At 37.6% G+C, this 13,234-nt stretch overlaps 2 protein-coding genes across 3 annotated transcripts; one reads left to right on the top strand and one right to left on the bottom strand.

The window, feature by feature from the left end:
• The first annotated feature begins 893 nt into the window (after positions 1 to 893).
• On the top strand, positions 894 to 12,017 carry LOC141752862 (UDP-glucuronosyltransferase 2C1-like). Of its 2 annotated transcripts, XM_074611111.1 has the most exons (2): positions 894 to 2,637; positions 11,188 to 12,017. In XM_074611111.1, the coding sequence occupies exons 1-2, from the start codon at positions 1,131 to 1,133 to the stop codon at positions 11,289 to 11,291; spliced, it is 1,611 nt and encodes a 536-aa protein (XP_074467212.1). In that variant the 5' UTR covers positions 894 to 1,130; the 3' UTR covers positions 11,292 to 12,017. The 2 variants fall into 2 exon arrangements, with proteins under 2 accessions (XP_074467212.1, XP_074467205.1); XM_074611104.1 differs by lacking the exon at positions 11,188 to 12,017 and having other exon boundaries at positions 894 to 3,541.
• Positions 6,123 to 11,316, bottom strand: LOC141752991 (calcium homeostasis modulator protein 6). The gene is made up of 2 exons (XM_074611290.1): positions 9,745 to 11,316; positions 6,123 to 8,235 (listed from the first exon to the last, which is right to left on the bottom strand). The coding sequence occupies exons 1-2, from the start codon at positions 10,207 to 10,209 to the stop codon at positions 8,083 to 8,085; spliced, it is 618 nt and encodes a 205-aa protein (XP_074467391.1). The 5' UTR covers positions 10,210 to 11,316; the 3' UTR covers positions 6,123 to 8,082.
• Positions 12,018 to 13,234: the final 1,217 nt, after the last annotated feature.

Genomic DNA, 13,234 nt, shown 5'->3' with positions numbered 1-13,234 from the left:
CTCCTTCTTATCAGATGGCCATGTTCCAAGCGGAGAGACAGGGTCTCCTGGAAATGGCGGAAGATAGTGAAGATGTTGACCCTGAAGAGGTTGTGTGATGATGCTTATAATTAATACATCTGTACGTAACATTATCTATGCTTATAATTAATACATCTGTACGTAACATTATCTATGCTTATAATTAATACATCTGTACGTAACATTATCTATGCTTATAATTAATACATCTGTATGTAACATTATCTGTAGGTGAACTTAGTTAAGTTCAAAAGAGGGTCTGTTGGATTTATTATGTACAAAAGTGCTTACAATGACCTGAAATAACCTGATTGTTGGATTCGTTGTGCATGAAGTGTTTGCGAGGACAGGGAGGATGCACGTTCTGTTCTTTTTGCAAGGTCAAAGAGAGATAGGAGTCAGAAGGACAAACAAAGAAGAAGATATGCAGCAAAAACATCACGTGCCATAATCTCATGAATATTACTATTGTGTAAACCATGAATAGGCTGGATCAGGGATAGCTCGGGGTTCAGACTTCACGAACTGACCCATGCACTGTATGTTGTCAGGGACACGTTGATTGGATCCAGATATCTGTAAACTCTTTTATTTTTACTTATGAAACATTGATTGTTCGGAATAAATTGAATCATTATGCTTTAACTCATCTGTTTGGAAATTCTCTTTGTCACACAAGATTAACCAACACGTAACTGGACCTTGAGCTTTTGACGGTAGAAGGCCAGTTCCTTCAATGCCAAAAAGGTAACACTTGCATTTGTTTAATCTTTTGTCAATATAATTGACTATCTATTTGAATTTTTCCAAAAGTTAATTTTTAACTGATATAATGCATTTGCACAGTTCATAGTTTTCCGCAATGAAACTAACTGCGGCAGGCTACGAATGCTACTGCAAAATTATTAAAAGGAAAAAATTATTTACAATTATACATTTTTATTTTTAAAGATAGAGGTTAAATAGCATGATTTTCATTGACAAATAATTAATATAAATGACATAACCTTCATTCTGTATATTTACATAAATGTGTTTTGATAAAAACACTTGATAAATGATGCATTTGCTAAGTTATAATATGTTTTCTTCCTAACTTTAGGATAAAAATGCATCTGCCCTGGGTCTGGATCACTCTCTGCTTGCTATGTCCCACTGTGATTTATGGTGGGAAAGTTCTAGTTTTCCCACTGGACGGAAGCCACTGGGTGAACATGAAAGTAATTATTGAGGAGCTGCATTCAAGGGGCCACCAGGTTTGTGTTATGCGATCAACAGACAGCTGGTACATCAAGGAAACCTCCCCATTCTATACTTCAATTGCACTCGATACAAATTCTGGATTCAGTGAAGACTTTTTAACTGAGTTTGTGGCCCAGTTGCTGGCAATCCAGAGAGAAGGGAAGTCTGTCTGGACACGTTTTAAACTGGAAATGGAACAAGCGGAAAAGAGCAGCGAGATGATTGAGGCATCGTGCAAAATGCTTGAGCTGCTTTTTGAAAACAAAGATCTTATACAGTCGCTACGGGATGCCAATTATGACCTCGTCCTCACAGACCCTGCTATGCCAGCGGGGGTTATACTCGCCCACTACCTCAGGTTGCCTCTTGTTTTCAACGTCAGATGGACGAGTCAAGGCGAAGGCCACTTTTCAATTGCGCCTTCTCCTCTTTCTTATGTTCCAATGACAGGCACCGAGCTTTCAGATAAAATGAGCTTTCTAGAGAGACTTCTCAACGTATTCTTTTTCGGCTTCACAGAATATCAAATTGCACGCTATATTTTACCACATTATGATGGCTTGGTCAAAAAATACTTAGGTCCAGATGCAGACTTTTTATCCCTGTTTCAAGCTGCAGACCTGTGGCTGATGAGAGTGGACTTTGTGTTTGAGTTCCCTCGTCCAACCATGCCTAATGTTATCTATATGGGAGGGTTCCAGTGTAAAACTGCGAAACCTCTTCCTGAACACCTGGAGGAGTTTGTGCAGAGTTCTGGAGAGCACGGGGTCGTCATGATGTCTCTGGGAACTTTGATTGGAGAGCTTCCACGTGACCTCGCTGATGAGATCGCTGCAGCTTTTGCTAAATTACCCCAGAAAGTCATCTGGAGATATAAAGGTGAAACACCAGCCACTCTGGGCAACAACACTTTAATAGTAGACTGGATGCCACAGAATGACCTCCTAGGACATCCCAAGATGAAACTGTTCGTGGCTCATGGAGGAACAAACGGCGTTCAAGAGGCAATGTACCACGGAGTCCCTATCGTTGGACTTCCATTTATTTTTGATCAGCGTGATAATCTACTTAGAATTGACATAAGAGGAGCTGGGAAGATAATTGATTTTTTCAGTATGAATGAAGCCATCTTCTTACAGGCCTTACAGGAAGTCCTGAACGAGCCCTCCTACAGGACGAACATGCAGAGACTCTCCAGGCTGCACAAAGATCTGCCAATGAAGCCGCTGGATACCGCCCTCTTCTGGATAGAGTTTGTCATGAGACACAAAGGTGCAGCTCATCTGAGGACAGAGTCCTACAGACTGCCCTGGTATTCCTACCACTCTGTTGATGTGATGCTCTTCTTATTCGGAGTTGTGCTGGTAATTCTTGGCATCTTTGTCGCCTTAGTAAGGTGTTTATGCTCCATGTGTCTGAGAACAAAAAGTAAACGTGATTTTAGAAAATCCAAGTAGCAATCTTAATGAAATCTAAACCACAAATATGATTTAAATATGTAAAACATGACAATGTTGGTTTTAACTATTAGTACTATAATTTAATGGGGATAAAATAAAATAAAAACATTTCCAATGCTAATTGAAAAAATGTCTAATTTTAGTAAAAGAAATAACAAATAAAAAGCCTAAATCAATCAGCAATTTATAATTCTTTATTTGATCAACAAGGAAGGCTGATTATATTTGATTTCACTATATTCTTGTTGGGCTGTCAATTGATTAAAATATTTAATCACACATTTTTTAACTGTTCAGAATGTACCTTAAAAGGTGATTTGTCAAGTATTTCATACTCTCATCAACATGGGAGTAGGGAAATATCCTTGCTTTATGCAAATGTATGTATATATTTCTTATTGGAAATCAATTAATAGCATAAATCAATGACAAATATTGTCCAGAAACCCTCACAGGTACTGCATAGCATAACAAATATGCTCAAATCATAACATGGCAAACTGAAGCCCAATAGGATACAACAGCTGTCAATGTGTCAGTGTGCTGACTTGACTATGACTTGCCCCAAACTGCATGTGATTATCATAAAGTGGGCATGTCTGTAAAGGGGAGACTCGTGGGTACCCATAGAACCCATTTTCATTCACATATCTTGAGGTCAGAGGTCAAGGGACCCCTTTGAAAATGGCCATGCCAGTTTTTCCTCCCCAGAATTTAGCATAAGTTTGGAGCGTTATTTAGCCTCCTTCGCGACAAGCTGGTATGACATGGTTGGTACCAATTGATTCCTTAGGTTTTCTAGTTTCATATGATGCCAGTATCTTCACTCCTTCTTGCTTTAAAATTGAGCCCGCTACAACCTATAAATCGCAACTACTCTGTACTCTGGATAAACAAACATTTCATACCTTTACCATGCAAATATTTTTTTAAAGTTGGCGAGCACATTATTTTGAAAAACATCTTGTCAGGGTTTCACATTACAGATGTATGCAATACTCTTTGAACATGTGGCCCCTCGATACCTGTAACCTCAGACCAGAGTCCACACAGATAAAATGATAACCTTTAGGAGAAAGAGTCGACAAAATGTACAGTAACACTGCTGCTTTAGAGGGAAGAAAATAAAAGCATTTTCAAAATATGTGGCTACTGTTCATGAGTTTGTGGAGAGGACCATGCATGTCTTTGCTCTTTTCTCTCTGATTTCCAAGACGCTTCAAATTCACTTTTACACTGCAGCACAATATACTTGCATTTTACATTTTTAAACGACTGCGGTTTCTCCTCAATGTTGCACAGTAATGGAGATTCATGTTCTTGTCTTCCAAGCCAAACATAGGCTTGTTTAATCATATCCAATTTCACACATACAGATTATAGTGACACACCACACCAGGGATATATTGGGCTCTTGTATGCTTAAATCTTTTCTTAATATGAACCTTAATGTGTATGTTTTTACCTGTAGGGTTTTGTACATTAATATGAACTATTTTTAGAAAGCTCAGTCTTGGTTTTTAATACAACACATGAAATGACATTGATTCCAGTGATGATGGGGAGCCATTCTCATTTTAGTCTGATAATTTGACTTTCATTCAAGAAGTCAATATGTTGAGATAATGAATACTGAAATTCTAAGAATGACTTTTTGCACATTTTGAAAATAAAGTTGTTCAAGTGATTTTGAATGCTATTTGTGATTTCTTCTAGCTATGGTCTGGAGGGACATGAGGCCTCTTTGACTTTCCCCTCATGAAGACAGGGTCAACATGAATGTCACAAAAAAAATCAACTTAATTAATAGTGTAAAGGACAGCAAGGATGACGATCTTTACTTAAGCAGTATGAGGTGTAATTTAAAATATTAAATATTAGCTCATGATCTACTTTTAGTCTATCAAGTCTGAGAAAATGCAGCCAACATTTGCCTTTACATAACAACTGGTCTGGTTTTAAAAATGCTCATAAAAGCTGAGGGTGAGTTATTTGCCAACAACAGTTGCACGTTATTTATGAGGGATACTTTGGACCTGGACCCTTGTTATATATATTGCTTAGGATATTCGCCATAGTGTTTAAATCTCCCTGTCCCATTTCCCCTAAAGCTGTCCCCTAATTCTTGAAAGTGGATATGTCTCTGGAGACTTTTATGGGTGAAATTCTTGTTACAAAAAAGTGAGATGGCTGCAGCCTTTGCCAAATTACCTCTGAGAATCATAAGAGTGATAGGCCGGCTACTCTGGGCGAGAACAAGTTACCGTCAAGGTCGTCCAAGCAGTTTATAGCTCATGAAGAAAGAAAGAAAGAAAAGTAGTTCAAGACACCATTGAGTCCCAGTTTTGGCTCTTCATGTGTTTGCAGATGAATATGACGCCCTGCTGTGTCTAAAAATGAGGGGGAGCGGAGTGGATAAATACAACAACTTCCTCAGGGCCATACAGGAAGTCCTGAATAAGCTCTCCCACAGGATGAACATTCAGGGTCTGCCCCAATTTCTACACTTAATGGGCTTAACTGGCGCTTGGGCAATCTTGTAAATAAGAAGAAATACAAGTCAGAGCAGCTGTAAGTGTCGGTTTTGCACTGAATCTCCAGGCGCTCCATCCAATAAAGCCATCAAACCACAGTCTCTTCTGAATAAAGGCTGTCCTCAGACACAAAGGTGTTGCTCACCTGAGAATCTTTGTATTCTATGTAGATATCATGCTATAAATAGCACATGTTACACTGATTATTCTGCTGTTATTTTTAGCAAAGGCCCCTGTTTCAGCTGTGTTAAGGTATTGAATGTCTGGCATTTAATGTAAGCCCAAAGTTGGACTGATATTCTCAATGGTACAATACTGTATGTTGCTTTGAATGACAAAACCACAGCATTTGTAAATCAAATGATTATTTTCTGTGAAACCTGGTTTCACAACTAAGTTGCTAACACTTTAAAGGTCCCATATTGTGCTCATTTTCAGGTTCATACTTGTATTTTGTGTTTCTACTAGAACATGTTTACATACTGTAATGTTCAAAAAACACTTTATTTTCCTCATATTGTTTGCCTGAATATACCTGTATTCACCCTCTGTCTGAAACGCTCCGTTTTAGTGCATTTCAACAGAATTGAGTTGCTAGGCAACAGTTTGGATCCGTGTTTACTTCCTGTCATCTGATGTCATTTACATACACTGCAACAGGAAATAAACTGGGACACATTTAGAATGCTTACGTTTAAAACCGTGTAATGGGTTTTATATATTGTATATTTGTGACATCACAAATGGACAGAAATCCTAATGGCTTGTTTCAAACGCACAATTTTTGAATACGGACTGTGTGTATTTCTCTGTATATTGAGCGTTTTGATAGTTTAATAGTATTTATAAAGCACTTAAAGCTGCTTTATAATATAAAAAAATTAAAATCTCACTTTTTACAATATGGGACCTTTAAGACAAACTCAAATTCCTAAGACTGCAGGTTTGTGAGGACTGTGCTAACTAAATGCTATTATGACATGACTGTACAAAGAGTGAGGGTTTTTTCTTAAATAAATAAATTCTTTTATTACAAAACAATAAAAAAAACAACATACTGAAAATTCTGTTACAGAATTTGTGTCTACATCCTACTATTGGCTGGTGTGAGCAGCCACGATACAAATCATGTACATGTTTTTACATCTCTAGCTGTCAAACAGGTAAATCGTCATTAGGGATATCAGTTCAGTCTGAATCATCACTGTTAGGTAGGATCAGACGTGACAGGAGTCCAACCTTACATTGGTCTGGAGACATTTGCTACCCAGGAGGGAAAACAAAAGTATTTCAAGTTAAATTTCACCTTGATGGAACATTTTCATTTTTGGGGCAAACACATCTCAAACAATAGTACAAGTCAACTAATATTGGTCGGATCAATATTAGCTGCCTGGTGTATTCCACTTGTGTCAATATAGCTTAAAAAATATATTAAAAGTTGAGAGTAAGAGAGCAGTACTGACTGAGTTTCTCAGAGTTGCTGGCTCACAATTCCACTAAACACACACAATGTGCCAAAGTGAAATATCACTTTAAAGGAATAGTTTGACATTTTGGGGATATATGCTTATTTGCCTTCTTGCTGAGTTAGATGAGGAGATCAATACCACTCATGTCTGTCCGGTAGATACAGTATGAGTCAGCTGAACATAGCATAAAGACTGGAAAAAGAGATAATTCACCGTTTTCTGGGGGGTTATGTGCCGGACTGTTCCTTGCAGTACTTTTCTGGGGCCTCATTAAAGAAACTTCCTAAATCTGAAATCCTATCTTATCTCAGTTTAGGATGACATTTAGGATTTCTGGTTTTACATAAACATGTTTCCTAGCTGCATTTAGGAAAAATCCTATCTTATCTTAGGATAGGAATTTAGCTATTAACTTCCTAACTTAGGGATTTCCCAAGTTAGGAATCCTATATTAGGATGGCATGGATCTAAAATCAAAATAACAGCAGCACTGTGGCGATTGAATAATTGAATTTACAGTTATTGTTAGGATTTCTGAAGTTAAGACAAGATAGGAAGTCTGAGACAAGATAGGATGCGGCCATGAGTTTAGAATTGGCTTCTGTAATAGGAAGATATAAGATTTATCCTATCTGTGACACTTAAGTTAAGATAGGACCAGCAGTTATAGGATATTTTTCTGTAATGAGGCCCCTGGAATCTCCGCTGGTTGCCTGGCAACTGCTTCCATAAAAGTAATAGTCATAACTGACATAACACCCATAAAACAGCAAATTGTTGTTTTTATACTTGTGTGGGTCAAACTAACGAGATATAACGCATGAATTGGTGACCTTTAGGGGTGCTGGCAACACACTGTGTTACCTCTGGACTGAGCCAGGCTGGCTGTTACAAACTATTTCGAGTCTTTATGCTAAACTAAGCCATAACCGGCTGCTGGATGTATAGCTTCGTGTTTACTGGACAGACATGGAGATTGGTATCAATCTTCTCATCTAACTAAAAAAAACAGAATCCCCAAATATCAAAATATTCCTTTAAATACAGGTAAAAACTAACAAGTTGCTGCATGAACACAAACATAAGACCGGTAACATATTCACTGGCAGTACAGGAACAAAAACAGAAACACTGTTGTATTATGGATATCAATAATATCCATATTTACGGAAACTTCATAGGGCAGCATCATTCATGACCATTCAAGTCCAATTTGTATGGGGGGAGGTGGGGGCGGGGGGGGGGAATACTTTCAAACACTTGTCCACAATAGTTATGAAAAGTCCTAGTAAAGTCTGTTGTTGAGGGTATTTACAAAGTGTCCAGGTGTGGTGGGCGGTGTGAGTCCTCCTCTCATGATGTCCTGGTCCTTAGAGAGCTCATCCTGAGCACCGTGAGCTCGGCTACATCTGCATCCTGCATCTCCACCTCCTGATGGCAGCTTTCTCTGATGACATACACTACGAGACCCGCACAGATGAAAATGAGGAGGATTATGCCTATAACCTGAGGGGGGCAAAAGAGTGAAGCTTTGTTTAGTAAACAGAAAATGTGTATTATTGATGAACAACAGTCCATTAACAGAGCTATAATAATACTTTGCATTATAGATGTAATTCTCTACAGTGCTGAGGGGGAGGTGTTTTTTCTCTCTCCACTCATCATCCCACATAATAATCCCCCTCTAAACTAGCAAATAGTCAACTCACCTGAGAAAAAACAAAGAGCTGCTGCGAGCAGACTTCAGGTTTGTGAGGACTGTGCTAACTAAATGCTATTATGACATGACTGTACAAAAACCCTGAGGGTTTTTTCTTAAATAAATAAATCATTTTATTACAAAAAGCTCTCTCTGACATACACTACGAGACCCGCACAGATGAAAATGAGGAGGACTATGCCTATAACCTGGGGGGTGCAAGAGAGTGAAGCAACACTTTGTTTAGTAAACAGAAAATGTGTATTATTATTAATTAACAAAAGTCCATTAACAGAGCTATAATAATACTTTGCATTATAGATGTAATACTCTACAGTTGTGAGCAGACTTCAGGTTTGTGAGGACTGTGCTAACTAAATGCTATTATGACATGACTGTACAAAATCCCTGAGGGTTTTTTCTTAAATAAATAAATAATTTTATTACAAAACAATAAAAAAAGCTCTCTCTGATGACATACACTACGAGACCCACACAGATGAAAATGAGGAGGACTATGCCTATAACCTGGGGGGTGCAAGAGAGTGAAGCAACACTTTGTTTAGTAAACAGAAAATGTGTATTATTATTGATTAACAAAAGTCCCATTAACAGAGCTATAATAATACTTTGTATTATAGATGTAATTCTCTACAGTGCTGTTTTCTCTCTCCACTCATCCCACACACTCCCCCTGTAAACTAGCAAATATTTAACTCACCTGAGAAAAAACAAAGAGCTGCTGTGAGCAGACTTCAGGTTTGTGAGGACTATGCTTACTAAATGTTATTATGACATGACTGCACAAAATCCCTGAGGGTTTTTTCTTAAATAAATAAATAATTTTATTACAAAAGCTCTCTCTGATGACATACACTACGAGACCCACACAGATGAAAATGAGGAGGACTATGCCTATAACCATAGTCATACTATTTCTTTATATATAGTCATATTATTTCCTTATATTAATCTTGTCTCTAGGTGGAGGCTTCAGATAAGCCCAGTGTTTTTTTTTGCCTCTTCCTGCACTGTATATTATTCATTTTTGTTATGTTGTATAGTCTTAAATTGTGCAAAACAAATAAACAAATAAACAACCTGGGGTGCAAGAGAGTGAAGCAACACTTTGTTTAGTAAACAGAAAATTTTTTGTATTATTATTAATTAACAAAGTCCATTAACAGAGCTATAATAATAATACTTTGCATTATAGATGTTATTCTGTACAGTGCTGAGGAGGGAGGTGTTTTTTCTCTCACCACTCATCATCCCACATAAAAATCCCCCTGTAATTAGTAAAATATTCAACTCACCTGAGAAAAAACAAAGAGCTGCTGTGATCTGATCATTAGCTCTTGTGGGGTGACATCTCCCTCACTAATTGGCTCGCACCACTTCTGCGGAGCCGCCTTGTCAACTAGTACAAACCTCCCCTCCCAGTCTGTCATTGCACAAGCAAAGTACTGGCCATCGAGGAAGAGCAAAATGAGCCACACGATAGCTGGGACGAAACTGGAGAAGGACACGGTTTTCCTGCACCACGTGTCACATCTGCATCCTTGGATGATCAGCATCAAGGTGAAGGCCATGACTGCAGGGATGATGAAGAAGGCGGATGAAAACACTCCGTTCCACGTAGGATTGCAAGGACACTCAAACTCCAGCTCCACCAGCTTCTCTAGTCCCATGAGGATGAAGCCGAAAGCCACGTTTGAGACCAGAGGACTGTTGCTAAGTTCATTTTTCAGCCTGGTGAGCCATTGTTGTCTACTTTCCATACTAGATTGACCGAGAAATGAAGGCAGACGCTGCTAAAAAAAGCCCAAAAGAGGGTCCACCGTTGTGAACACATTGGCGCAACAGCTAAGTGATGCGTAATTAACTCATCCAGGGGTAAGTTTTCCCCTCAGGGCAAAATGTGCCACACTTCCACTCTGATTGGTTTGGGACAAAGGAGGGTGTGCCGAGGGCTCTGACATTTCTCCAGCCGATTGGTCTGTGCAGGGTTTCAGGTGGGGTTACATTTTAAATGTGGTCTCTCATGGACAAACTGGAGGGAGGGCTGTAAAGTGGAGGGAAGTTTGTTCTGCAGTGGAGCACAGAATGGTGCTTTTTGCCACTTTGGAAACCAAAAAACGTATGCATGGAGGTGAAGGCATGTATCCAAAGGCATGACAAATCAAGTTACAGGCCTAAAAGTTCAGTAAAACTAAACAAAAGAAGGTTACAATTAAAAAATATGTTTTCTTTTAGCTGTGTTAAGGTATTGAATGTTTGGCATTTAATGTAATCCCAAAGTTAGACTGATATTCTCAATGGTACAATACTGTATGTTGCTTTGAATGACAAAACCACAGTATTTGTAAATCAAATGATTATTTTCTGTAAAACGTGGTTTCACAACTGAGTTGATCACAAGTTAAGACAAACTCAAATTCCTAAGACTGCAGGTTTGTGAGGACTGTGCTAACTAAATGCTATTATGACATGACTGTACAAAGTCCCTGAGGGTTTTTTCTTAAATAAATAAATTCTTTTATTACAAAACAATAAAAAAAAGCAACATGCTGAAAATTCTGTTACAAATTCTGTTACAGAATGTTGCATTTACATTGAAAAATGAAGTTACAGGCCTAAAAGTTCACTAAAACTAAACAAAAGAAAGTTACAATTAAAAAGTTTTTTTTTTTTTTTTTACAAAACAAAAGGATGCAGAATTCATCACATTTTAAACTACGAGTTATAAATGCATCAAGTGCTCAGGTGTTTTTTGGTTCATTGTCAAGCAAAAAACACATGCATGGAGGTGATGTATCAAAAAGGCATGCATTTACATTGCAAAATCAAGTTACAGGCCTAAAAGTTCACTAAAACTAATCAAAAGAAGGTTACCATTAAAAAAAGTTTTTTATTTTTAGAAAGCTCAGTCTTGGTTTTTGATACAACACATGAAATGACATTAATAACAGTGATGATGGGGAGCGTCTCTCATTTTAGTCTGATCATTTGACTTTCATTCAAGAAGTCAATATGTTGAGATAATGAATACTGAAATTCTAATGACTTTTTGCACATTTTAAAAATAAAGTTGTTCAAGTGATTTTGAATGCTATTTACAAATGTATTTCTGATTTCTTGAAGGGAGGGTCAACATAAATGTCACAAAAAAAATCAACTTCATTAATAGTGTAAAGGACAGCAAAGATGACGATCTTTACTTAAGCAGTATGGGGTGTAATTTAAAATATTAAATATTTGCTTATGATATACTTTTAGTCTATCATGTCTGAGAAAATGCAGCCATCTTTGTCTTTATGTAACAACTGGTCTGGTTTTAAAAATGCTAACATTTTAAATGTGGTCTCTCCATGACAAACTGGAGGGAGGGCTGTAAAGGGAAGTTTGTTCTGCAGTGGAGTACAGAATGGCCCTTTTTGCCACTTTGGCAAGCAAAAAACACACGCATGGAGGTGAAGGCGTGCATCAAAAAGGCATGCATTTATATTGACAAATCAAGTCACAGGCCTAAAAGTTCACTAAAAACTAAACAAAAGAAGGTTACAATTAAAAAGTTTTTTTCTTTTTTTACAAAACAAAAGGATGCCGAATTCATCACATTTTATAAATTTACAGTTATAAATTTGGATGAACATTCAGGGTCTGCCCCAATTTCTACACTTAATGGGCTTAACTGGCGCTTGGGCATTCTTGTAAATAAGAAGAAATACAAGTCAGAGCTGCTGTAAGTGTCGGTTTTGCACTGAATCTCCAGGCTCCATCCAATAAAGCCATCAAACCACAGTCTCTTCTGAATAAAGGCTGTCCTCAGACACAAAGGTGTTGCTCACCTGAGAATCTTTGTATTCTATGTAGATATCATGCTGTATATAGCACGTGTTACACTGATTATTCTGCTGGGGTTTTTAGCAAAGGGCCCTGTTTTAGCTGTGTTAAGGTATTGAATGTCTGGCATTTAATGTAATCCCAAAGTTGGACTGATATTCTCAATTTTACAATACTGTATGTTGCTTTGAATGACAAAACCACAGTATTTGTAAATCAAATGATTATTTTCTGTGAAACCTGGTTTCACAACTGAGTTGATCACACTTTAAGACAAACTCAAATTCCTACGACTGCGGGTTTGTGAGGACTGTGCTAGCTAAATGCTATTATGACATGACTGTACAAAATCCCTGAGGGTTTTTTCTTAAATAAATAAATAATTTTATTACAAAACAATAAAAAAAAAAAAACATCCTGAAAATTCTGTTACAAATTCTGTTACAGAATGTTGCATTTACATTGAAAAATGAAGTTACAGGCCTAAACGTTCACTAAAACTAAACAAAAGAAGGTTACAATTAAAAAGTATTTTTCATAAAAGAATGCCAAATTCATCACATTTTAAACTACAAGTTATAAATGCATCAAAGTGCTCAGGTGTTTTTTGGTTAATTTGTTAAAGAGTCATTGCCTGCAAACACAAATAAAGTGCTGACTCTATTCAGTTGACCTCATTTGGCCACATGAGGGCGCGCGTGTAGTAGCTGCAGATTGAGGATATATAGAGGATTACAGGAGGCCATGTTGAACTTTGCAAGGGGGATGTGGTGGTGTAGTGGTACATGCAAGCTTGAGAACACCCGGGCCACTGTGATGTGATGACATAATTTATAAATGACCTCAGCGAGCTCAAGAGCATCGCCATAATCTGCTCAAAAAACCTGACAAGAGAAAAAGAAAGTGTTGAAAAAACAGGCTTGGAGAGATATCAGAATCAGAATCAGAATTAGAATTAGA

Source organism: Sebastes fasciatus, chromosome 2 (assembly GCF_043250625.1).
Source record: "Sebastes fasciatus isolate fSebFas1 chromosome 2, fSebFas1.pri, whole genome shotgun sequence".
NCBI classification, from domain to species: Eukaryota; Metazoa; Chordata; class Actinopteri; order Perciformes; family Sebastidae; genus Sebastes; species Sebastes fasciatus.
The sequence above is the reverse complement of the archived record's forward strand: the minus strand, read 5'-3'. Positions and strand labels throughout refer to the sequence as shown.